The following is a 27,659-nucleotide window of genomic DNA, read 5'->3' as shown; positions in this document are numbered from 1 at the left end:
CCAACACCAGCCATTCTGCATCAGGATGGAACAGCATTTTGATACAGGCTCTTAGCAACCATTAGAATGCTGAATTTACCTGAAGAGCAGCATATTTTTAAAAACAGCACTTAGAATCTGCAACCGTTTTCAGCCTCAAAGCAGTCTAAACATGTGAAAACACACTGGTGTTTGCACTTGGCAACATTTCCTGTGGAGAAGATGGAGGCAAGAAGCTGCTTTCACAGCTCACTCCAGTGCTGTTCTGTGGTCAGACAGCAACGAGGGTATCAGGCCTCTTTCTTTATGAGGTCAGATGTGCCAAGTAAGTTTTAAGAACTAAATTTGAAAGGATGGATTGGTTTCACATTACAATCAAATGCTTCATTGGAGATGTTAAGGAGCACAGCAAATAATGATATTTTGCTGAAGTGGCTCCTCTTGTCAGTGGGGCCTCACCAAACAGGGGAAAGCATAAGTTTACACCTTGCCTCAGGTGAAATATTGCATTCTTCTTGCAAATATGGACAAAAAATACATGGTTCTGGAATCTGTATTTTTTTCTCTGTTCTATATCAAAATGCCAAACCTTCCCATCACCCTATCAACAGTTCTGACAGTGATTGCAACTTCAGAAGCTGCTATTCCTGCAAAACACTCAAATGTAAATGGAATCTGCATCCTGCTCAGTAAGGAAAGGGGACACAATGCGTAGGAACTAAGTGGACATTTTCCTGCAGATTAACTGGTACTTCCATGCATATTTTTATGCCATACAAACTAAAAGTTCATTGAATCAATGAGAAATTACAAAATGACAAAAAGAAACACATTTTTACCCAATGTTCATTTCATCACAAGATGCAGTTCTGAGTGAATACAAGTCATTCAGAAAGTAGAAAGATAATGTCCTAAGTTATAGCAGAAGGGGTAGATGTATTCAGACTTACTCTTCAGGGCACCTTTATACTCAACACAGTGTATGGCAAACAAGCTTTGACCACGAGATGTCCTCTTTATACACCCTTGACTGTCAGGGAAGCCCACATGAGGCAAGAGTGCTCAGCACTTTGCAGTGCCAAAGTGAGCAACCTTCACTGCCACCTACTCAGGTCAGTGGGAATAATACACACTGAGCACATAGAAACACCTTGATGGTTCTCACTTCATCAGGAGAACCAAATAAGTTTGAAGGTGAAGAATAATGGGCCTTAAATGACGTATAAATTGGAATGACTTATGTTAAGAGATACAGGTGAACTGCTGCTCTAATCAGTAACATCTGCTCTGACTACTTAAAGCAGAGTTTCAAGCAAGCTGGAGGTCACTTATTGTTCTTAGTTTTCTAAAAGTATTACACTAATTTTACCAAGAGATGATAAGGCACAGAAAAGCATCACAAGGCCTAATACTAAGTACACACAATGTTCTGATTTTAGCAACATCCCTCAAAACCTAAAACCCATCTTGTCTGGTTCTGAAGTCCTGCTCTGAAAAACAAGATGACCAAATGCAGAAAAGAGACAGAACTTCTTAAAAGATTATTTGTCTTTCCCACAGGCTCAGAAGGTGCACCCTCCCACCCCAGGTATGTTTTACTGAGCAGCCCCTATGCTGTAGATCTGTTCAGACTGCTGCACATGAAGTGTGTTGTTGAGAGATACTATAATGAATAGAGTTTCCAAGAGATGCATGGTTTCTCTTTATCCAATTTCCCATTTGTTCCAAATATTTTTTTCCTTTATTCTTTTCTAACAGTCCTGCTCTGAAAAACAAGATGACCAAATGCAGAAAAGAGACAGAACTTCTTAAAAGATTATTTGTCTTTCCCACAGGCTCAGAAGGTGCACCCTCCCACCCCAGGTATGTTTTACTGAGCAGCCCCTATGCTGTAGATCTGTTCAGACTGCTGCACATGAAGTGTGTTGTTGAGAGATACTATAATGAATAGAGTTTCCAAGAGATGCATGGTTTCTCTTTATCCAATTTCCCATTTGTTCCAAATATTTTTTTTTTCCTTTATTCTTTTCTAATTGGATATGTTGTGGAGAAAGGTAGTGGTTTTCAAATAGAATCCTACTAGTAATAAGGCAATAAACTCCCAAAATCTCCACAAATCAATGAAACACCAGTCTTTTACAAAGACTGTGCTGTCAATAATGTGTCTCAGAATCCTGTTTTCTTTCAAATTAACTTAAATTTTTTTTCCTGACCACATAATGACACTATTTTTATCAAATTACAATATTAAAAAAGCATACATGTTAAATTGAAAATTATTACTAAATACTTAATCTTCAATCTTACTTAAAACTATGGTTTAAATTTTTCCACTAGCAAGACTATTTTCTTATGTTTACTTTCTGCAACATTCCTGCAGCCTAGTTAATTATACATCACCGTGGCAACTAAGTAGAGCCAAGATTTGATATTTCAACTTCCTGATGCTCTCCTCCTAAAGGCAAGTACTAGTACCAGCTGTTTTTTGTTTAATAAGTAGAAAGTGGGACACAGATAAAATATGTTCTCTTTTGGTTTATACAGGGGAACATCAGATGTTTTTCCAAGAAAAAGAATTAGACCTCTGACATGTCAAACAGTTTCATTGTGTCCACTATGCATTTGTTTGCAAGCAGCAGGACTACAGATAAAAGACTTTTTATTCCAAGTTGTCTGAAAAGCAATCACTGTCTAGTTCCTTTGGTTGCCAGTGGGGCAGAGTAGACAACGTGGGAAAATGTATCAAACAGTAGAGCAAACGTGGCTGATAATAAAGGATAATAAAGGACTGAGGAGTTGAATTAGGCATCATGCCATGGGAGACAAGCCTCAGAATCAGCCACCTACCTGTCTGCAGCATTCAGTAAAGAAACAAAAGGAAGAAGGGAAGGATTGAGAGAACCGATACACTCTTACCATCTGAGAGGATTAATTTTACAGTCCACATACAGAATTTATAGTAGCTATTCACCACTTTCACAGGCTACTTTATGATGAGAAGAATTTCTAGACACAGGCATTGTTTAGAATGCTAGCTGCAACCAAATGACAAATTAATACCCCTCAGGACTACTCGTGTCCTCCTTAGTTTCAAGCAACTTCATACACTGAACTGGGAAAACTTAAGTCTGGGCTTAAAGGCCACTTGGACTTAATCTTCCCTTGGAGAAAGAGTCTTAATGGGCTTTACAGCCAGAAGGCAGAAGTCTTTCTTAAAATTAGGTGTCAAAATTTCAGTTCTATCTTCTGAAAACTCTCAACCAACACTTACGACTAGAGTCTTGACACTCCATAAAAAGCCACAGGAATATAAGCAATATTGCCATCACGAATGTCTCTTAATCATGCTGTGTTCTCGGGAGTGAAAACAAATTATTCCATAGATCCTCTTTTGGCCTATTTCCTTGTCAAAGAAAGACAAGCCTTGCATGCAGCCAAAACCTCTTCCACACAATTATCCCTGAAGGTCTCCAGCTCCTGAAAGCAGGTAATTTTTTTTTTTAAATATTCATTGGCAACAAGATTGCTGATGATGGCCAGGGAGCTGCAGAACTTGCCAACTTTCCAGAATACCTACCTGACAAATAAAGTGTTCAAAACCTGAGCAGTATTATACAAGAACACATATATATGTGAATATGAATATGAATGAATGTAATCAAATGCACTAGGGGTTGATACAAATGGAGACAAAAAAAAAAATCCATGCTGGGAAGGGTGGCAGAGTACAGTCACTATGGATAGTTTTCCAGGGCCATTTGGAAGGGCAGTACTGGCTAGCAGACTGTTGCTTGATGAACATTAATTTAGTGTAAAGTTATCCCTAAAACCCGGTAACAGCCATGCTGAATGCAGGATACTTGAGTTCAGCATGGAAAAAGCATGGCATCCTCCCAAAGAGAAAAGAGATCTTAGACCTGGTACTGCAACATGTCTATCCCCTGCCAATACAGACACAACCTTTGAGTCTCTAACCTCTGTCTAACCTGGATCAAACAAAAAAATTCAGTGCTTGTAGGGTATCACTGATAACAGCTTCCCAGCAGTCTCTCTCAACTGAGGCTGAAGACATCACTGCCCAAACTTCCTTGTCCAAGCCAGAAAACAATACTGCATAAATAGCGTGCCAACAGCAGGCAGGGAGGACCAGAGCAGTGGCACTTCCCTGGGGATCATAAGCACTGTCAGGGACAAAACAACTGCTCTAGGGCATCAGCAGTAGGCAACAGTTGCTGAAAGCAATGAAAAACAAGTGTTATCAGCTCTTGGTACCTGCAATAGAGCATTTCACAAATAAATCTAACAAAACTAGAAAATAATTCCTTTGCTTCGATGTATTGCTTTACCATTAACAGCTGATTTTCACCATCTTAAAATTTTGAAAAAGTGTCAGCTGATCAGGCGCCATGATATGCTATTAATATGCAGTAAAACCATTTAATACTTAAGGTAAAAGTTACTGTTCTTCATTAGTGGTAAGCATTTGAAAATAATCTGTTTCGTTTGACCAGATGCATTACCTCTTCTTAGTACTGAGCCTGTATGCCTTATTCCATTTAACCTTATATAAATTGCTGGGTTTAATCTGAAGATTGAATCAGAACCAATACCAATGTTTTGGGCACTGTTTTACTGCCTTTTCTACCTGATGAAAGTCCATGCTTCCTGGAAGTAGACTCACTGTGGTTAGTGGTTAAGACACATTGAATTCTACGTGCACATGGGAATGTATTAAAAGCCTGGTATATTCTCTTCACATGAGAGCAGTATTTGGAAACCTATGCTGTCTTGCCTGGATAAGGATCATCTTGAAATATAACTAGCAGGAAAGCTACTAACTTTCACAGTTTCCTAATACATAACTAAGGCTTACAAAATTTTTGAAGAAATGTTCTACAAGATTTAATTTTACCATGTGGCTTTGTGCTACAGAGACCTTTCATATTATTTTAAAATAGAACTGTGTTTCAAATTCATCTAAATTAAGGTATCAACCCTACTACTGCCTGCTCAGCAAACTTCAAAATGTGCATGCAAATTTTGCTCTATGTAAAACATTTTCATTTTAGGTCATATATGACACTGTTTTTCTGGTATATTTTGAAGTAGAACAACATCAGCAACATAGCAGGAATTCCACTACAATTGAGTACTATGGAGAAAAACTGCCAGAGCATAATGCTCAAATATGTTCATTTTTGTTTCACTTAGAGTAGCTTTTCCTACAAGGACTTAAGTTCATAGAGACAAAGAATGGTTGGAAATGCACCTTTAAAGGTCATCCAGTCCAATCCCCCTGCAATAAGCAGTGACGTCTTAACCTAGAGACCAGGATGCTCAGAGCCCCATCCAATGAATTCTCCCACGGATGGAACATCCCTTACTTCTCTGGGCAACCTGTTTCAGTGGTTCACCACCCTCATCATAAAAAAATTTCTTTTGTATCTACTCTAAACCCACCCTCCTTTAGCTCAAAAGTTACTCATGGCTGTCGTATTTCTCTTTTGCTTTTCTAGACATTCTCACACTAAAAGCAACTTGCTCTTAATTTATCCTTCTAAAACAATGTGGATATTTTAATTCAGTATGTCAAGGAAACCAGAGTGGAAGACATCAAGTCAAAACCCAAAGAAATGTTCTTATTGTAAAATAGCTGTGCAAGTCCAGAAAAAGTTTTTGGAGAGCAGATTGGAGCAACATTGCTTTTGCTGTTGTTCCTGTTTGTTTGGGTTTTTTCCTATGGTACACAGCAGGTTGTTGTTCAGGGTCTCAAGAAAACCCAAATTCACTTAGATCAAAAAAAAAACCAACCTACAGTAAGATTTCTGTTCCACAGAGATTTTGTCAAACCTGATTTGCAATAAGCCACTGCTAATTCAAAGCTTACAATGCAGGTTTACTTAACTTACTTAAAGGTATTATAGAATTTGCTATTCACTTATTTTCTCAGTGTAGTCTACCTCTAATCTTCTAGTACTCATCACTCCTTTGCAAACAGTGAGATTCACCAATATACTCACCCTGCTCTCTAAATGGTTTTCCCTCAAAGCTGCCTTCCTTAACAATAAACAAGCATAATAACATAAAATGAGATAGTTCCTGCATACATAACATGCATTGTTGGAATTCTTGGGGCTACTAACAGTTCATCAATGAAGATTAATAGCTGTTTTACTATTATATTCTGTTTTTCTAGAATACAATTTCTTCTTTCATCCAAGTGCAGCAATAAATGGGGCAGATGTCAACTTATTACTGAAACTGTTAGAGTTCATTTATCTCAAGACATAAAAGAAAAAAAAATAGCTTGATTCTCTTTCTAGAACCTATAAAATCAGGAGGCACCATACTCAACTCAGCTGAGCTTCACTAAGTATAAAGGAGGGAGAAGGACAAGGAAAACTGGGCCAGATAACACTTATATGTGTCAGTTCTTTTGGTGTTTGAATAATTAATACATGTTTTGATAAAAATAATTATGACATTAAACAACAACGTACAGTTATTGTCTGTTATCTTGAAAATATGTCTATAAAGCACCCACAGTATCTACAGCTGATGAAGTACAGGAAAAAAGGTGTCTCTCCAAATACAAAAATTTCTAAATACAAATTCCAAAAATATAAAAAATAAGAGGCCAATCAAAAGGACTAACTAGCAGATATATTTCTACCTAGCATTTTCTAAAAGCACTAGAGAAAAAGAGGCTTTCCAGTAGAACTTGCAGAAGACAGAAAAGATATATATGCTTTGACAGGAGAGGAGAGCACAATGTACTTGCACACACAATTTGATTAGCAACTGATTGCATTATGATTTGATTTTTTCAACTATTATTTCAACTCCAACAGTGCCCAAAAGCTTTGAACCAGGCAGACATTATGCAGCATAAAACCAGCAAAGTCCAACACAGATTCCTGCTCAGAAGCTGTGACAGGGTAGACTGAGAGATTGAGTACAACTTTCAGTCTGTCTAGGCCATTTTTAAGATATCCTAGACTTTAGTACTGAACAAGCACGTGAGACAACAGAGAAGAGAAGAGAAAACATCTTCTCTAATGGAGAAATGAGGCCTGCAGAACTTCATGGCCTAAAGCCAAAGTCACAATTTAAGCCAAGTGGCCCAGACCTCCTGACAGCTCACCACAAGCCCAGTGCCTCTGCTGCCCAGCAGATCACAGCAAAGCTTTGTGGCTCAGCAGGAGCTGCAGCCAGGGTGAAGGACACGGCATCAATGACATGAGCTGTGGATACTGAGCACAGGCATCTCTTGGACAAGCTCTCCCAAAAAAGCTCACAACACACTGAAGCAGAGAGTATTCCTCTGAGAAGTGCTGAACTTAACACCAGCAGGAGAAAGACTGCAGAAAACTGAATTGCTAAAGATAAATTAGACACTCTAGCCAAAAGAAAACAGAGCTGACAACAACAACAGATGGGAAGAGGAGGGAAGGAGAACAGGAACACAGCAAGAAGACATGAACCATAAGGAAAAAAGCATTCTAGTCTGTGGGAGGACCTAGGTAGCCAGTTAATTACTCATTAAGGTTAGTAGCTATTTATTATTATTCTAAATACTTAAGTGAAGCCATTTCAGTAGTGCCCAGGTGCACTTACATAAGGCAGATGATAAACAGACACCTCAGGTGTTTACTGATAGCTGAACCTTACATGTCATTGACAAACTAACAGAGTCAATTATTTAGTATGAAATTTTATGGAGGAAAAGAAATGTTTTATATGGAACATAATTTAGATAGAGGGCCAATTGTTTTACTTGAAGCAGAAAAGCAAGCTCCAGAATTTATTACCACTTTAACCCCCTTTTTTTTTCAGCTAGCAACCAAGGAATATTGTATGAATATTTTAGAAAGGATTCTAGAAACTGAATTCAAGCCATGCTACTGCCAATCACTTCATTTGCAAATCAGGTAAAAAATACACAGAAAGATATGCAAAGTTTAGTCTTTAAAATGGTCTTTATAATTTTTCCCTACCAACTAGCATGATGTCAGAATACTGTTACCATGGTAAAGTGAAGAGAAGCAGTTAGCTACTGCTTTGCTGGGCTCCTTCTGACTACTTACAGATCAGCCGTAGATGCAGGATAAACTATGACCAGATTTTGATACATTAATAATTCAAAAAACATAATTCAGTTATTATCATGTAGAAAGTAGTTTCAAACAATTCTTCTTTCCCCAACTGCTCTCCCATGCCCCAGTATGTACAACAAGGCTTTTCAGCAGAACACAGATCAACAGCATTAATCTCTGAATTCAAGAAGCCTTTTGCAGATGTTGAATTCTACATGTGTAAGTAATCCCACAGCAATCCACACATGTTCTGGAACAGCACTACACATGTGTCCCAAAAGAGCCCACTGAAAATAAATAGCATCCAGCTACCAAAGCAGTCATCCTCTGAAACTTAAAAGGTTCATTTGCAGCATTATGCCCTAATAGCCTACCAATTAGGTCTCCTTTTAAATGCCTGTGGATATTTCCTCAAAGAAATGTCCTAACTTAGGGATTGAGAATGTATGTATGAATTTGCACCATACATGTTGACTAAAATAAAGATAACTAATTTTTGACATTCATTTCACCTGAAGAATTCTTTCCTGGTGCTACACAATATTCAATGTGCCCAAACCTCCAAACATAAAGAAAACATGACTCATAATCATGGCTCACATTATTACCTTTTTTTTTAAAAAAAAAAATCATGCCGCAGAACCTTATTTCAATTCATTCTCAGTATCACAACAATAGAATTTGCAGGAAGGGAAACCATGGTAACCAATTAAATGTGCTACAGCAGCTATCTGCTCAAAAGAACATGCAGTACCATCACACTTCAACGCCTACCACTAGTACACTCTCTACCCATTTCCTCTTTATCCTCATCCTAATTATTAAACAAGCTCTCCACCATAGAAGGCTACATTGCAAACCATGTCTATTGTCACTGTCATTTGCTATAGGTCTTAACATTAAGCAATGTACTACTCTTTTGCCAAATGTAAAAGCAGATCTAATAGCTCCAGAAGTGAATGAAGTGAATTAGGAATTTTCATTATTTCAAATCTGCTTGGAACATTGAATTAACATTACAATGTATTTTGTATCTTTTTATTCTAACAGAGACTTGCTGATATGTATGGACACAAAAATATATCTATGATTGTTTTCTCATGTTAGCAATTTTTTTAAACCTCAAGATTGCAAAACATTTTCAGTGGCATTCTCTGATTGATTAATTAATTAGTAAAGATTGGTGAATGCATCCATGATTAAGTACAGGCATTAAATATAGTAGGGTGCTGATTTGCTGCTCTCAGTTGTTTTTATGCTTCATTCTCCTTTACATGGTATCTGAGCTGACACAATTTTACAGGCCTTCTTAGGCTCTGAACATCAATTTTATTTGAAGGACAGCTCTGACTATTTAGCCAAACTTCTATATTTCAAAGAACATTTAAATTATAATTTTCTTTTTCTTTAAGAACATACTTCTATCTCTCTTACAAATGCTGAAAAAAATTCTGAAAAAAACCCACCATCTTTTGTTTCAAATTTATATTTAAAAGGTAGTCTGCCTTTAAAAAAGTCATGATGCAAATTAATTGCACAATAATGGATGAAAGTAGACAAAAATAGCTCATCATAAGACGATCAAAATGCAGCTTGTTATATAAGTGGAAAGCAGATTTTACAGTAACTCAACAGCAACTTTAAAAAAATGAAAAGTTTTTTTGGGTAAGAGTCACTTTCCCTACCTTACTCAATTAACTATTCCACAGTATTGCACTAAGAACAGCTGACCTCTTTGCTTAAGCTTGCAAAAAGTATTATTTTTTCCTGTCCTATATTTGGTCATTTAAGTGGTACTAGGCTATGTCTGTAGCTATAGCAGCTCAGGAACAAGATCTTTAGATCTGCTAAAGCTAGTTCCATAAAAGCACCACAGCCTAATGCTTCACAGTGGTCAAAAACTCATTTAGAAGGCTTTAGAGAACAAAGAACTAAAACATGTGGTGCAGCTTATCTTGAACAGGATGTGCAGTCCTGGCTGGTATGGACACTGAGATTTTGGACATCAGCTACAATAGCTGGTGGAACCAAATGTAACACTGAAAGTGTCCCATGATGATTTGAGGAATTGTCTGGCTTGGGTCCTCAGGACAAATCACAAAGAGCTTGTTCTTCTCGTTTCAGAAAAGATGGCTGGAAACATTCCATTACAGAGACATCATACCTTGCCACAGAAGGGACATGATCCTGTTTCACTACACTGCTCTTCACGACTGGATGCACTGGGTTTTTCAGCATTCCCAGGCACGCTGGCACAAGCACAGGAAGAAGACATCTGCCAGAGCTGGACGTGCTGGGCCGTCTGTCTCACTGAATTGCCTGCCTCCCCAGCAGAGCCATCGGCAGCTACAAGCCAGGAAACAAACCTGTCTCAGTCTCAACATCAGCTGCTCCTACCCAGAGCTACCACAAGGCTTTTATGTCTCCATGAACTGGGATTTCATGATGCAATCACACTTCATAGGCAGTTTCCAATTTGCCCTAGCCAGAATTGACAGACTGTCAAAGACTGACACATCAGACAACAAACAGTGAGAGAGATTGAGTAGATACACAGAAATACTGAGGGAACCAAGTATTTATGCCAAGAGTTGATAGTACCTTCAAGAATCCAAATTTTACTGAACTTTTTTCCATTTTTTACCAAAATGTGCCTAAAAACCAATCAGAAAACAAGGATATTTCATTTTATGTTTTGTCACTATGTTATTGCAGAATTAGAGCACCTCTAGAGAATTGTTGGGTTAACTTCATAAAATTACTGGAATCTATTCTGTGTCTGTTTTTTTATGTAACAGCTGACCAAGTTTTCTTTCCTCCCATACCTTCTAAAGTGTAAAACAAAGGTAAAGAAGGAAAAGCAAAAATCACACTGAAGTGACCTTAAAGTTAACATGGCTGCTTCAGAGACAGAGTGGCACTTAAACCTAGTATGAAAATACCAAATTTGATCATACAACCAGAAGAGAAAGGGTGAAATTAGAGACCCTGCACTCAATCAAAGCTTTCTGTTGAACTTGGAAAAGTTTTGCTCATACATACCATCCTACTGACAAGCTCTGGTTTTGGCCATGGAAATTACATTCTTAAATTCCTGCTGGGAATATCTAAACTGCAGATGGGGCTATCTTTGTCATCTGGCAGTGTAGTGACCCAAACACAAGTGATGCTCTCAGAAAATGACAGAACTACATAAACTCATCATGGCAATCACAGCAAACTTCTCACAGTCAGGAAGCACAGGGAGACTGCAGAAAGGACCTAGACTTGAAGAGAGGGTACAATGTCAGAAACACAGTCAGTGGGCATTTTGGCCAATGGTCATATTCTGCATTTATAATTCCAGGGAGAGGAAAAATAAAACCTGAGAAAAACTCTCCCTCCAGTCAATGGAAAAGGAGACTCCTGCTACACTGCCTAGTAGTGATAAAAATAAATCCTAGTGGTAAAATGCCAATGTGTGGAAGATAGAGCACGACAGTTCACAGAGTTCCACCTAAGATATGAGACTTAACACCCTCATTCACACACTTGGAAGGCCTAAACCCACTGCCCATGATACACAAGTCATTTACCACTTAAACATCATGAAATGACTGCAAGATGCTGCAGTTTCAGTTTCTGATGTGTTTTCCCCAACACTGAACTTCATCAAAATAAATCAATGATAACAACTTTGCTATAATTTGAAACCTCTTCCCAAACTGATCACTAACAACTTTTCTCTATTTGGTATAAAATTGATTCTATTGTTTTCAAAGGGGTTTTCCAGTGTGAGAGATACCATCAAACCTGGGAAAAAAGCCACCTTTTGATGGACTGGAGGTGCATTTGAAAAACAGCCTGTAGCAGCACATCATAGAAGATGCTCAGCAGTTTCAGACTAGCCTACAGGCCCTGTGTCTTCTGCACCATTGGAAGCAGGGAGTGGGAGCTCTGCCTTCAAGCCAGGTGTTACAAAAACTGATTTCTTTGTAGCTTTAAAAGAATATTGTAAGAGCAGAAGATGATGAAATTGAGAACTATTTTAATAAGAAATACCAAAATTACACTGTTAATGAAATTCAGTGTAAATGTCACTAATGTTTCTCTTTGAAATCTTATTACTACAGAAACAAATATCCTATGAAAATATACACTTTTTTTCCCCTGAAAAATTAATTCATCACAACCTATTATTTCAAGACATTAGTATTTTAATAATAATCTTATCTTACCCATATAAAACTTTCAGTAACTGCATCTTCTCCTTCAATGTTTGTTGTCCCATTTAGATTTACAACATTGCTAATAATCACTACTTCCCATCTGAGTACTCAGGTGTACAGTACAGGCCAAAATAATCTCCAATGTCTTAAAAGTAATGAAGCTATTTAAACCTTACAACTACTTTTTTGAGTTTTTTATTTACAGCTGACCCGCTTGCCAGAACTTTGAGGAATGAAGAAGTAGATCTGCAAGCACTGTTAGCTAACAGGTGTTCAGACAAAAAAAGGCCTCCATCCCATGGAGAGACTAGGGAGGACTAAGTGTTCTTCAGCTGCCTGGTCAGTACATGGCAGACTAATCAGGCAACTCATAATGTGCCTTTTATTTCTTGATCACCTGCTCTCCCAACATCTCCATGGGGTCACAACTGTATCATAGTGGGAAAAGGGCAAAATGAAGCCCCACCAGAAAAACCACAATTGCTGCTATCCTGATGGTGCAAACAATATGGAATGTTAGCACTTCAAAAAAGGGCATGAAAGGTCAAAGATACCAAATCTGTAACTAGGGTAAAAAAGTATAATGATGAAAAAGAAATTAAAACAATTACAAAGAATTTTATGATCTGAGGTCAGCAACACAGTAAAACCATTTGAATATTTTATAAATTTAAAAATGAAATATTAATTACTGACCTTAATGCCAAAGTGTAGGTTCCAGGTTGCCTTTGGCTTTCACGAATGAGATAGCTTCCCTCTGCAACACTTAATAATTGGTCAGCTTCCTCCCTTGAGATCATCCCATGGAATCTAAGGAACAAAGAGTTTTTTAAACACATGCCTCTTCTCTTTTAAATCACCTTTTGGTCTTCATTTAAAAAGCACCAACAATAGTAATTAAAAAAGAAACAAACATAAAAATGACTGATTTCCAGAAATCTACAGTTTGAATAAACTCCCCTTTCTGCCTGTATTTGAAGGTACTTCAAATGGTTTAGAAAAGCTTCTAGGAAAGAATATCTATGAAACAAGTATATTGTTTTTAAATCTGCATTTATCAATTTAATGTGTAGAAATAAATCTGTTTTCTCCTGCTGGCTTCACATGTTTTGTGCTAGTGGCATGCAATCAAACATTTTTAAGCATTCGAGGATATTTTATGTGATCCCTGAGATTTTAGCAAGTTGCTGTAATCTCAGTAATTGCTGATGCAATAACCCAGTAACACCACACATCTTTTACCAAAATAAACATAAGTAAGATCTTCTTTGTTTCTCCACACTAATTCTAACCATCTCTGCATTAGCAGCCTGAAACAGAAGACACATAGAGACTGATCATATATTGCATTTGGGATCCAAATATCTTTTCTTCCTAAACAGAAACACATTTTGCAAAGCCAACAGGAGAGTGGGGTAGAAAAAGACAATCCCTTGAAAGTACAGAAATATATGTATGTTTTTCTCAAAGTAGCACTCAGTGATATCCATGTCCATCAGAAACTGCAGCTGTAATTTTAGGCAGACAAAAGTGAAGGCAGTGCAATAATGCTCTGATGCTGAGACACTGCTGTAAAACACGGAGAAGAAACAAAGAGCACAGAGTAAGCACTTAACACCTTTTCTGTAACTGCTATTAACCAATACGTCAGGATAAACCACTATCAGAGATGTCTGTTACTTACTCTCTTCCATAATATTTGGGTCTGTTCTCTACCTAGAAGAAACAACAGAAATTGTAATGTTTCATAACAAGAGAAGCTATACAGTAAGTGGACTGTTTACAATATAGTATTAAAACCAGAAAGGGATATTATGTGAAAGTGCTGGCAAAAATAATCTAGAATAGAATTTCTTCTGTGATTAAAACATAGGGAAACCAAAGGGAGACCTTCAGAAAACAATGCACTTGTAAATGGCTTAAAATGGAGTGAGAAAGGATGAGCCACTTGGATCATGTAATCCTCAGGATTCTGCATATACAAACTGATGGCATTAAATATTGCTTTTACAAAGTGCCAGATAGGGGAAATGAGTTTGCACTTCATGCATGTAAGTGCACCATATTGCTGAGTGCACTAATACAATGAAACATCTATAAAACTCTTAAATTTACAGGTTGCCTTCCATCACAGACCTGTTGGTGCCCTGCTGAAATAAAGCCACTACTATACAGCCCCTCAGAGTGAGGGCAAATGGTTGAGTAAATTCACCAAGTGCCTAAGTCTTGTGCTTCTTGACTTCACTAAACTGTGTGATCTGCAGTATCACCTGAAAGACTTCAGAAGCAGGTGTGCATGTGTTATGTAGTGTAACTCCACCTTGCTGTGCCCCAGAGACCTCATGGTGTAAATGCACACAATATGCAGGGCTGTCAGGGTACAAGTTGCCTGATAATTATTTTAGATGAAGTAATGCATCTTCCTTTGTACAAGAAGTTTAGAGCCAAGTGAGGAACAGCATATCCCACAGAAATCAGCTAATAATCTAAACCACCAGGTTATCCTTTCTTGCTAAATTTAAAGGGCGAAACTCTTTGGGGAGTAAAAGTCAACAGTTATACAACTTGAACTACAGAAGTAGAAAACAATCCAGCTATGCTGAAACCTGGAATGCCACATTAGTTTCTTTTTTCCATCTTTTCAACAAAAAAGCCTATTAATAATATTAGTGCTTGTCTCCAGTTTTCAGTGGAGTATAAAGATTTCAGATATCCAAAACAACAAAAAACAACATACATCCTGATGTAGTGTTTAATAACAATTCTTCAACATTCCCAGCAAATAAAAAGCTATTGTAATGATTCATCACTTTGGAAAAAACATTCCATCGCTGGAAAGATTTATCATGTTCTAAAATATTTCCTCTTTCTTTATAACAGCAAACGAGAGTTGCCTGGTGTGATAGCTGTTTTCAAAGGGCCTAAAGAGACAGGATTATTTCAAAAAAGAAGAAAGGTCTTAGATATTTTTTGTTAAATGTAGGCTATTTCTTCAATAAGAAGATAGCAACATAAACAGAAAAAAAAATAAAGCATTTTATTTTTGTTATTATAGAAACTTGCAACACTTCTGAACTAAAACCCTTAAGCCAAGACACTAGTTTAGGGCAGTTGTTAAAAGAAGAATCCTGTCATGAATAAGATTTTGTTGTCTGTCTAGTGAGATTTTATCTTTATCTCAGTGAATTCATAAGACAGAACTGGAAAATTTATATAAGCAAAGGCATTCCTTTTCAGACATGGATTAGTAACTTGACAGGGCATCTTCAGAGTACTTGCAAGTCCTAAGAAAATTTATAATACACTCTGTGCAAACATTTGAAAATGTGAATGGGCAGATGACTGAAACAAAGCATCTGAAAAATGTCCCACAGGATTTCCAGACATTCATAGCTAGGCTTGCGGTTCATTTTAGTGGATGATGAGTTAAAAAGGAGAATAACCACTTCTGTTAACACTGTCTCTACTGATCAGTTTTACCAACTTGCAATAACTTCAGTATCGATGTTGATGTGCAACATTTTTGCTTGCATAAGACTCAGTGCAGCTGGAACCTCAATTCACTGATATTTTTTTACTGTCTGTTTATTTGTGGTTTGGGGTTTTTTAATCACTTTTTACATTTACGATGATATTAGGGGGTTTTGACATCTATACTGACATACATTAAGACTTTTAAGAAAATTCCATCAGAACTCAGCAGGGGCCTTCTAATTCACTCAGAATGACTGGGCTGCATACACAGTGCAGTTTGTGTGCACTGAGAAAACCACACAGACTCTCTGTAAGCCAAATTTACCATGTAAGACAGTAAACATTGTTCTCAGGCTTTCTGTAAAGCTTCTGACAGGTGTTACACCAACTGCACCCTTTGCAACTTAGACACAGTGTTCTTATCCTTAACTTCACTGGAATCAGCAGCAACGTGCAGCTTTCTTTGGTCTTTTGTGTTTCCTTGGACTTCAAAGAGCTCCTGGCAGACCGTATTCTACAAAATTAATTCTACAAATGACAATTGCAGGCATCCACGTATCCTCCCTTTGCACATGAGCACTGAAAGCCAAAACAGTTTAGTTCAGAAGTTTCAATAGTCCAACTTTCAAAGTTTGTCATCTGTAAGTTAACGAGACAAAACCAAAACATCTGGACTGGAACTAAACCCGTCCAAGAAAGGAAATATATTTTAAAATAAGATGATAGCAAGAAATTGGTCCTATTAGCAAATATGATAGCTGAAAATACAGTGCAATTATTGTCTGCAGAATTCTTTTCTGATTTGGCAATATTTTTGGACCAAAGCATTGCTGAGTGTGAGTAAGAGCAGCCATAGCTGCTTCTTTTTCTTTGCATCCAGCAAAGATCAGCTGAACACTGCCTTTTGACTTCTCAGGATTTTTACTTATGGGAAAATTTCCTCTTGCTGTTTGCTTGGCAAGGTTTTAAAAATTGCTTCTAACTTGGAAAAAAATGGGGGGAAAAAAGCATGAGAAATTTGTTTTCAAATGTGTTTATTTGTATATCACTAATAGAGGCCATGGGAAACAATTAAGGTCTCCCTGTGATACCTTCAAGAAACACAAAGATCAACAAGATATCTACCATTGCTTAATTTGCCATTGTTTCAAACTGAGGGGTGAAGGCAATGAAACCAAATTTATGAACAGACAAATCAAGTGGACATGGCAAGCACTTTATAACAGACATTCCTTTGGAAAAGAGCTTAGCTATAATGAAATTTGCAAAGTCACCATGGTCAAATATCAACAGATAAAGCCACCTTTACAAACAGCTCTAATAAGGATGTGCATTATATATGCCCATATTCTGTCTTTCTTGACCATTTTCACAATATTACACAGAGATGCTGTTTAACAGGTTTATTAACTATTAGCACTGAATTAGGTGAAGCCTCCTAAAAGGACAGGAAAAGACAGTGATTTTAATTATCTTTATACTATGTATTTTTTAATATAGTTATTTAAAATTGTTCATTGAATGCTTTTATATATCAGTCAAGGCTGCCCTAAATATGCCAACGCATGCACATGTGTATGTAAGATTATATGCATAAAAATATTAATTTTAATATTAATAAAATGGAGGAAATACAGTATTAATTGGACAAACAACATTATAATTTGCATGCAAGCCTCATGCAGAAGTCAAATAACCTTACAATGTTATGGAATTATCAACTTTAACCTCATGGAGTATTAAAAGGCTCAGCTCTGCTGCACCTCCACAACAAAAACTTCAAAATTAATGCAATGCTCTTTTTACTTCAGTGTCTCTCCACTGATCTGTGTGTTGCTCTGATATGAAACTGGTGTAGCAGAGCAGAAACTTCAATTCTTTGTATTTGAGAAGCATTTCAAGTTAAGTAGGTCATTCTGTTGAATACACCTCTCAGTATCAGCACTTGTACAACGTGTGCCTTTGCACATGAAATAAAGGGTTGGGGTTTTTTTACGGTATGATTTCAAATTATTCTTTAACAAGTGTTTTTTCCCCTAATCATCACTCCTGCTTTTGTCAACAAGTGGATTACAATAAGGCAAGAAGAGCAATTTATGTGTTAATACCTCACCAAATTACACATTGTTCATTCCCACTGACCTCTCTGATGTTCTCAGGACCAAAATTCTCTTCCTAATATTATGAATTTGTTTATACAGCTGAATAATTCAAGCACTTAGGAAAAGACTCTGCTTCCCACTGACTCATGTGTGGCTGCTAATAGAAACCCAGCTGAGAAAGAACAGATCACAAAGCTCAACGCAAGCAGGAGAGGCTGAGACCAGAGAGAAAGGTTAACAAGTTACTGCTTGCTGAATATATTTTCACTACAAATCAGCTCAGCTGCATAAATTGTTCAACACTTATAATGAAAAACTCTTATCTGCATTATAAAGAATTAATGCAGAAGTAGGAAAATGCACACTGATAATGTATTTCTTCAATTTTACCTCTATTAGTTAAAAATAAGCTTCCAGTAATTTTTTTTAAATAAACTAATTCTTCAGTGATAGGATGTGCATTTAATATGCCCTGTTCTGCAGCCAAATACTTGACTGATTCTTTCATAGTTTTGTGTTATTTACTTCTATTCTCACTAGTTTCTAAATCGACAGCTTTTATGTCTCAGTTTCTACAACAATGTTCATGGTGCAGACACAGGTTTACTCCACAGAACTCAAGAAGCTATTTTAAAACACAGACTGTCTCATTTTTTGTTCACTCAGGGATAGTTTTACCCTTACTTAAAGTTTGTCATATGTCATAATCTTGTTTTGGAATAAATTCATAGAAATATGACATTACAGACACTAATGTGTTGCATTTCATTCTCTACTGAAGACAGGACTTAGCAGTGTTTCTATTGTTTGTGGTACTTGTGCAACCCCCCATTGACTGTAACAGGCCACCACTACCCATAGCAAATTTTCCTTTGAAAACCAGTCCAACTTTTCAATTAACTATCTCTATTAGACCTAGTAACATTTTCCAATTAAGAGTTTAAATTCAGTGAAAATGAGGATGAGAAAGTTGTAGTAGTAAGTGTGATTCGTATCTAAAGAAGATTTACACAGATGCTTTTATATTTGGCTGGCAAGTTTCTTGTTCTATAAAGAGGATAATCTGTATCTGATCAATAGCTGAGCAATTTCCATCACACCAGGGGCAATAAATTTTTTTCATTTTTAGATACTGATTACACATTTATGTCTCTGTTCATTTGACTGGATTAGCTAATAGTATTCTAAGAAACATTACAAAAAGGAACTGAATATGAAATTTGCCTGTGAGTTCTCACCACGTAGGACAGAAGACCTCCAAGCCCTTCCCTGCAGCCAAACTAGCCTGGGATATAATGCTAACATATCTTACTGATTATCCCAGACTCCTTCATCAGTTTACAATTTCTCTCTGACTACAGAGTACATATACTTTGTGCAGTCAAATAATTACAAAATAATTACAATTGTCATGTTAAGGATTGTATGACTTCCTTAACTGTGCTGGTACTTTCAGTTATGGGTTGGTTTGGGTTTTTAAAATGTCGTTGTTGTTTTATTTTTTTTTTATTTTAAATAAATAAAAACATATACAGAAAAATGAAGGTTCTAATTTTGTGGGAATTAAAACATTCACAAATGAGATCCTCATGAGAAAATGAGGAGAAAATGTATGTTTCCTTATGTCTAAGAATCAAAAAGTATTAAATTAGTCTCGGTAAATGATGGTACACATAAAATTCCATTTTTAGAACAAATGGATTTCCAAGTACCAGTGCCCCAAGGCTACTCACTCTAATCACAGCACAAAGTGTCCCAAGGAACCACTCTTTGGGCTGGACACAATTAAGTACAGACACGGAATTACTGGACTGTATAAAACTGAACACTGGTACCTACCTCACGAGTGCAGGTTACTCTTCTAGGATGGGGAGCTTCCTGTTGCAACTGATACACTGGAAGGAGGCAGAAGTTAAATTCTAATTTATAAAGAATCATTGTGTAAGTTAGGCATTTTAACATTAAACATTGCAGTTTAAATAAAGGAGACTTTCTGCAAAATTTAACACAAGGATACGAAAGATATAAAAATTTACTAAGAAGTGGTCAGAAAAAAAGAATGTTGCAAGCCAAAATGGGATATTGATTTTCTTTACAATGAATTCATCAAGTAATATGGAATAACTAGGTGAGATCAGACAAGTTCCAAGAAACAGATCAGAAAAAGAATCATAATAAACACAAACTAAAGTTCATTATATACCAAATCAGGCTGCTGTCACACTTTCTTGGGTAAGTAGATGGAGCCCAATCCTACTATGCTGGGCACACACCCAGTCACCTGCAATACATCAAGACTTTACAAGAATCACTCAGAACTGTGCACTGTCAAACCCTCTGCCTTTGCCACTGCTCAGTGAGAAACCTTCTGAAGAAAGAGAAGGATGGCCTTTGCCTTTGCAGATCTAAAGTCATAATGAGCTGAGTAGCAGAGTAAAATAGCTAAGGCCCAAATTATGACATACACTTACTTACATTTATATCTTTCCTCCTCCTTTTTCTCTATTTTTTAAAATAAGCTTCATCAAGCCATAACAGATCTTTGCAACCAGATGTAAATTTAATGCTACTAGTATGTGCAGACTTTATAGTATAATACCAAAGGAATGACTTTCAACTTCTATGCCAACTGAATCTGGTTTGGCAAGTCACCTTCAAAATGAGGCTGTCAACACTTAGTATTTCAATAGTACACTAGAAATGGCAAAATGGACATTTGGAATTGTAACATTTTAAAATTAAATTATGTTGCAATCATTAGTACAAATACCAAGGTCTACATTGTGCCATCACCTTCTTCAGATGAAAAGGCCATACATAAATTTAACCAATACAATTTGACTTAATTACAATTCTCATTTGATCCCAAATCTTTTCCACTAGCAAATGCTGTATTTATCTATCAACCTACATGGGAATGGAGAAAATGGCAAGATGCCCAATGACCATTGAATCGTATGATAAACTGGAAAAAACCATTCCCTTTGTTCCAAATAAAAAAACCTAATGGTTTTTCCTGTTGCTACTAAAATCAGTCATTTCCATGCTGGGTAATACAAAAATGATTTTTGCAAGTGATGAAGAACAGCACACTGGTATATAAAAGTGCAATTATCATTTTAGACATAGCATGACCATTTATATTGCCAGCACATAGATTCCCTAACTTCTGTTTTAAAAGCTGTATTTGATGGCACTGGATCTTGTCCATATCTAATTCTGGGAACTGCAGAGCCAAGTTCAAAGGGAAAAAAAAACCAAAATGCAAGAGCAATTAAGTTTTTTTTCTGAATTCCACAAAAGAGGAGACCGACCCACAACCAGCATGCTCCACAGAAACTGGCTGAAAAGTGAGAACTATTTCCCACCTTACTTCAAGCAAAGGTGAAAAGATTTTCTGAAAGGAAATTCTTTTTCACCAATGGCAATATCTTTCTCCTCTTCCAGTAAGTAGCACAGCAGGCTGACTAGCTAAGTTACAAAATAGGATTGCTATCCCTCCTCCTCTGATATATGCAATTCAAATTGTTCAATGGCAGCTTTTCCTTGCTGTAATTATTGCCAGGGAAGTCAAACAAGACATTCCTCTTTCTCTGTCATGAGACAGATCTAATCAAACCTCGGGATCCAGAGCTTTCTTCTGAGACCCACAGGAAGGTTCACCACGGCAGGCAAACCACGATGTGGTAGGAGAACAGGTACACACAAACCATACGTGCAAACCACGCTGGAGAGTGGGTGCGAACACGCACGTGCCAGGATTGGATTTCAGGTTCTGTCAAGTTGCCAATGAAGATCTGGTATTAGAAAGGTTCAAGCTCTTTCTTCTAGATTATGGTGTGGAATAAACTGGAGCAGGGCTCCCTGAGTTCACAGAAGGTACAGAGCTGAAAAAAATATCTAATCTTCCCTCTTGCACTTGCTCTCCTTCTAACCATGGTTCTCACCTAGCCTTTAATTCCACATTTCTGATTTTAAAGTTTCCCACAGCAGGATGGAAGTTACCTTTAAAAGTTACCTTTTAAAGTAACTATATTTTCTCAAGTGCTAAATCTCCTCAACCTTTAGAGAGCAAACATTTTCACAATGTGAAATGTTGCTTGAGCAAATCCCTTTATCCAGCCTGAAGACACCAAGCTGAACATATACAAAGTAATGCAAATGTAAGTCTGACATCCCTAAACTGTTAAGTGTGTTATACACACAAACATTCTGTTTGCAAAATCTGCTTTTCACAAAAGACTCTTCTTTTTCACTGTGGTTCCTCATGTCCCAAAATGTCTCACGTCTTGGCTTTTGTATCTACGAAGAACTAGAATTTACAGGTGAGCCACTGTGGGAAGCTACAATGCTCTTTTACAGTTTGCTCATGCTCTCTTCCATGTCCCTAAACCTCCATTTGCACAGTCAAATTAGAGGTCATTCCTTTACATGGAATTCTTTTGCATTTAAAAATGGCTGTTTGCTTTTTTGTGGTTTTGGGGTTTTTTTGAAAAAAAATCAGCAAGTTGTGAAGTTCCCAACAGAGTGGCACTAATTTCAGGGCAAGGCACCTGGACTGCTGCCCTGCACACCTGCCTAAGGCAGCCTGCAAGGCCAGCTGCCCCTGGGCACGGGCACAAACACACCAAGAACTGCAGAGCACAGGCAGGCTGGTAGCATCCAGGCCCTTCTAGTCAGGACTTCCAAAAACCTGCTTGCGATTTGTCACACCAGGCCAAACAAATGCTCTTGTTTTACTACACCAGCAAACTCCTGAAGAAAACAATTTATTTTGAGTTTTCTTAGCCAGCTCAAGCTCAGCTCTAGTGATGCAAGGCACTGGATCACAGGAGCCCTTGACGTTTGCAAGGATTTAAGGCAAATTTAAGGCATGAATGGGGTTTATATAAGCCCTGGTCTAGGCAGACAAACCACTATAAGCAAGACCAAGCAGGAGTGGGACAAGGCACGTTAATAAGGGGCAGAGAATCTACTCCACTAAATAATCTATGTACACTTATCCTTGGGGTAGTGAACCTACCTCCTTGTACCTATTCTCTAAACAGAAGTGAACCCCTTTGATACTTCTTAAACTCACATTCTGATGAAAAGAGAAATGAGTCTTTTAAAACATCCAGCTGAAGCTTTTTCAGCCTCAACTTGGGAAAAAAACCCAAAATGCTGAGATACTTACAGTAAGATTTCCAAACAGGTGGTCTGTATTCATCAGTATCTGAAAAGAAACAAAAAATCTTCATGTTGCGTAGGAAATATTTAACACAGAAAAAAACTGCAGAAGCACTTGCAGAATTATTAAGATAATATTGACCTAGGTTCTGAACTTACTTTTTACTATTTTAGAACAACCTGTTATAATTTCCCCCTTTTTACTTAAACTAAAAATGGAAAAAAGTATTTTCTTTATCCAGCTAGGAAAAAAAACCTATAGAAACAAATCTGAAAAATGGCAAACATGCAGATCAGAAGCCAGCATACTGTGAGGAGGAAGAATGTATATTATTTTACCCTGTATATATCTAGAAGTTCCATTTTCAACTACACCAGAAAGATTTTTTTTAATCTCAATTTATATTCCAATAAATGAGTTTCCATGCAACTTATTCCTGCCATTGGCTTTTTCCTCTTCTGGATGGCAATTAACAACTCCTAAAATAAAATCAGACTATGCAAGGACAGCAAAATACTTTGGAAAAATTAAGGGAGTTTTTTTCCATACTGGGTACAAGCTCTTTTTGGAAGTAGTGAGTATATATTAAAAGTAACAACATATTTCTCCTCCTAGATTTTAATTCTCAAATAATTTTTTTTTTTAAATAAGAATCCAATGTATTCTAACTATTTCTCCTCCTAGATTTTAATTCTCAAATAATTTTTTTAAAAAATAAGAATCCAATGTATTCTAAGTTCTGTCACCCCTATGACTTGTTTTATAACTGATACAATATTTTGAGCTCAGGGCTTTGACTCTGATCCACTGTTCTACTGCTCTGACCAGCTTCAGTTCTGATGCCACAAGTCACTGAGGTTTTCAGCAAGATGCTGTGCTTATCCTGAGAATTATTCCACCCTCACTGCCACAGGGTCCCAAGCTGAGCCACCCACGCAGCCAGCCTTGCTGTCTGAAGCCACTGCTGACTGCAGCGTTCATGCCGGAGCTCTCTTTGCCATCGTCAGCTCATGGAACTACCTGCTGCACCCAACACAATAGGAATTTCCAGTTATTATAAGGTTACATAAAGATCAAGCAATCTGGGAACCCGCTGCTTGGATTTTGGCCTGAGTGGCATCTCCACTTCAGAGTCCTTATGGCCTGCAAAACTGAGCCTGAAGCTGAGATTTGGCTTTGCCTCCCCTTTGAGTAAGCAATCTGTCTTCTTCAGATATTTGCTGTAGTCCATCTTTCACACACAGTCACGTCAAATATCTCTAAACTAGAGCTTAGTGGAAGGAGATATTTCCCAGTTTAAGTGGCATGGGCTTTGCCAGACCCTCCCAGAACACTCCCTGCCCTGACTGCACTGCAATTTTGTTCCATTTTTTACCCCATATTTTAGCTCTGTGCATGAAGAGGGTGCAGACCTTGCAGACCACCTTGGTGGCAGTGGGTTTTATAAATACAATTCATTATGACTTTATTATTAAGGCAGCACTCAGTTAAACTGCCATCCCCCTGATTGTGATGGGGTTTGATCTTTGGAAGGTCCTGCAGATGCTCTACCACATCCTGCAGAACAGCAAGAACACCTTGAATCTGCAGAGAGACCTTAAGCAGCTCGTGCTTCACTGTGGCAGTAAAAGCAAATCAGCAGCAACAGATGCAGCCAGGGTTATTCATTCCTGCTTTGATACCTTTAATTAAGGCAGTGCAAGTCGATTCATTCCAGAAGCATCGTAACATGATCCCTTAGTAATGCAATGTCACGTGGAAAAGGAGCAAAATTTGAAAGTAAAAATAATGGCTTTAGTCCCAGAAGACAACTCTTACCCCACCACCTGAATTTACTTTTGATATACTCTGGGTTTTGGCAATATATGCACTAGTTGAATTCACAAATAAATAGTTTAAGTAAAGGACAACACACACTGTATTTTTAAAATATGAGCTGACTGTTACAAAAATACAAACATCTCAGCAGTCTAACCTATACTTGCTCACACTCAAGCCATGCAATTGTTACAGCTAAGGGCATTGTGGTTATAAAACTAAAAAGTGACAATATTTGTGCCAAATGAAAAACCCCAAACCTTGTTAAAGTCAGGGCAAGAACAGCAGTTACTTTCATACAAGAAATAGCTAACATTCAGAAATGGGAAGGAATGATTTATGTTACACAGCTGTGCAGAAGGATTTTGTTAGAAAAAAATCTGTTGGCGAGCTTTATTGCCTTTGCAGTGTGAGAATACCCTCCAGCCATCCCACACAAGGTAATGAAAAAACAAAAGGTGATTTCTATTGTGATTTTTTTTAAAGTGTAGCAGCAAACATAAGCACAGTGAAACAGTGAGGCAGAGGATTTGTAGTGTTTGTTTCTGAGCAAGAATGTTTCTATTACTAAAACTATCCTACTACACAAAGATGAAATAGAATAAGCATAAACACCAGCCCTGTCTATTAGTCACCTGTTTTTAAAGGTTAACCAATGTGGTCCCATTCAATACATCAAAAGTATTTAGAAATTCATTATTAGGAAAAGGGTTTGATTTTCAGATAGTACAGGCTTCCACGTACAGTATCTCCAATTAGGCATCTGAAAAGCACTTACAGGCATGATAAAAAGCCCACAAAAAATGTGGAACCCAAAATACATTTTCTCACTAATGCTGCAGCACTTTCTAATTAATGCAATAAAGTACACTGTCAGTTCTCAGAATTTTTTCACAGTAACTCAGCTCTGCTAAATGTTTCCAGGATAAAATAATTTTCTACAAGCTGTGCATCAGGTTCTATCTTAACTGTATTTTCTGCCCTAAATAAGATGCGATTCAACTTAAAGCTACTCTTCCCCAAAGGCCCAGAGCATTAGGGAAAACATAAATACATAAGCTGATGCTATCAGCTCTGTCCAGATGTGATCCTACCAACACTGGTCAGGTCTTTACCAATATGAAGGCACTCTCATCAGCAAGGACATTTTAGATCAGGGACACTGTCCATGTACATAAATTGCAATTTCAAACTGAGACCATTTTCAAGCTGACAAATACTTTCCCTTAGAATTAACTGGGCTACAAACATGTTGCACATGATATGACCACACAGATTTCCCATAAGCCAAATTTACAATGTAAGACAGTAAACACTTTTCTTCAGCTTTGTATAGAGCTTCTGACAAGTGGTGTTACACGAAGTTTACTCTGAGCAACTCAGACATAGTGTTTGCTCTTACTCTGGTAGTCTGTACAAGCATTCTTTAATGCCATCAGTTCATATATGTAGTATTCTGAGGATGATCCAAGTGGCTCATCCTTTCTCACTTTGTTTCATTCAGAAGTGCAAAATTTCCTGAAGATCCGCCTTTGGTTTCCTTATATTCTAATCACAAGAGAAATCCTGGATACTCAGCACTTGCTTGCCATGTCATCCTCTTCACTCCTTTCTTTTCCAGGACTTTGCCTTCCCCCAGCCTTAGCAATCTCCACCTCCATGCAAGACCTCTCCGCTCATCCTTGAGCAGCGCTTTGTTTGCTTCCCCATGTTGTCCTGTTAGGAGTCACCTATCCATCCCACTCTATCTGCTCAGCGTCTCATTCTCAAGCCATCTTATCTCATCTCTACTCCAAGGCTCCTTGTAATTTGCTTAAATGCAGAGAAAACAGAGACAGAAAGCCCAGAACAGTACAACAGGCAGCTTCTGGCAACAGTCAGAAATGCCACAGTGGGCAGGAGCATTGCTCTCTGAGTCCAGAATGCCCTCCTTTGACAACACCAATTCACCAAAAAAATTAAAAAATATTAACTACCCATCTTGAGCATGAACCACCTGCAACTAAGAATTGAAAAGCATAGCTTGACCATCAGAAATACTCCCACAGAAATGGGCTTCTGCCAACAGACAACCATACAGCCGTTTAGAAGTTCTTATACAGACACAAACACTAAGAGAACATCTCAGATTTTCTATAAACACAAATGTGACTAATTGTGACATTACAATGTAGCATTTCCCTGCATTATTTTGCTTCTTTCTTACACACTCCTATTCTATCCCACTATATAAATTTGGACAACTGCAGTACTTTCAGAGTGTACATGTTAACTGCAGATATGAAAACTGTTACTATTGCCTCAAACCGTTTAGAGTGCTTGTCTCTGTGTATTCCTTTTAAAGAAAGAATAAAGGTGTTTACCCCTGCTTGAAATGGCTGTTTCTCTTCCCACCAGAGATCAGCCAGTTCAAGGGTAGAGGAGCTGCAGCAGCTTAACTCTGCAGGGTAACCCCACAAAGCAATGTAGGACTTACAGAGAGATTTACTCTAGAGAATTTAGTTTTAGTTTTCTTTTACTGTATGTCAGTACCTGCACCTTGGTCATCTCTAGCAGAGATAGATGATGGTTTCCTCCCAAGCAACATTAATCTGCTGAGACAGCAGCTCTTACCCCAACCTTTGGTTTTATGTGATAATATCTCTATTGAATACAGGTGAGGCCTCAGGTGGGGAACTTTGTGGAAGAGGCCAGTTCCCAGCCAGGTGGACCAAATACCAACATGATCAGGAGAAAAAAAAAATAAATTATAATTTCATGTTCAGAACTGGTCTAGGACCTAGAATGGTGTAGGTCACAAATATGAAAAGAT

General features: G+C 37.6%; 1 protein-coding gene across 2 annotated transcripts in view; it reads right to left on the bottom strand.

Annotated features, from left to right (window-relative positions):
* The window catches only part of CHN1 (chimerin 1), a 57,237-nt gene extending 46,846 nt beyond the window's left edge, over positions 1-10,391 (bottom strand). Inside the window, exon 1 of one of the 2 annotated variants that reach the window (XM_039712614.1) lies at positions 10,240-10,391. In XM_039712614.1, coding sequence (XP_039568548.1) covers positions 10,240-10,313 — 74 coding nt within the window. In that variant the 5' untranslated portion in view covers positions 10,314-10,391. The remainder of the gene's footprint in view (positions 1-10,239) is intronic. The other variant, XM_039713395.1, reaches the window with a different exon arrangement.
* Positions 10,392-27,659: the final 17,268 nt, after the last annotated feature.

This window comes from Passer montanus, unplaced genomic scaffold (assembly GCF_014805655.1).
Source record: "Passer montanus isolate IOZ18808 unplaced genomic scaffold, ASM1480565v1 scaffold1, whole genome shotgun sequence".
Taxonomy (NCBI): Eukaryota; Metazoa; Chordata; class Aves; order Passeriformes; family Passeridae; genus Passer; species Passer montanus.
This window is presented reverse-complemented; position numbering and strand designations above follow the sequence as displayed.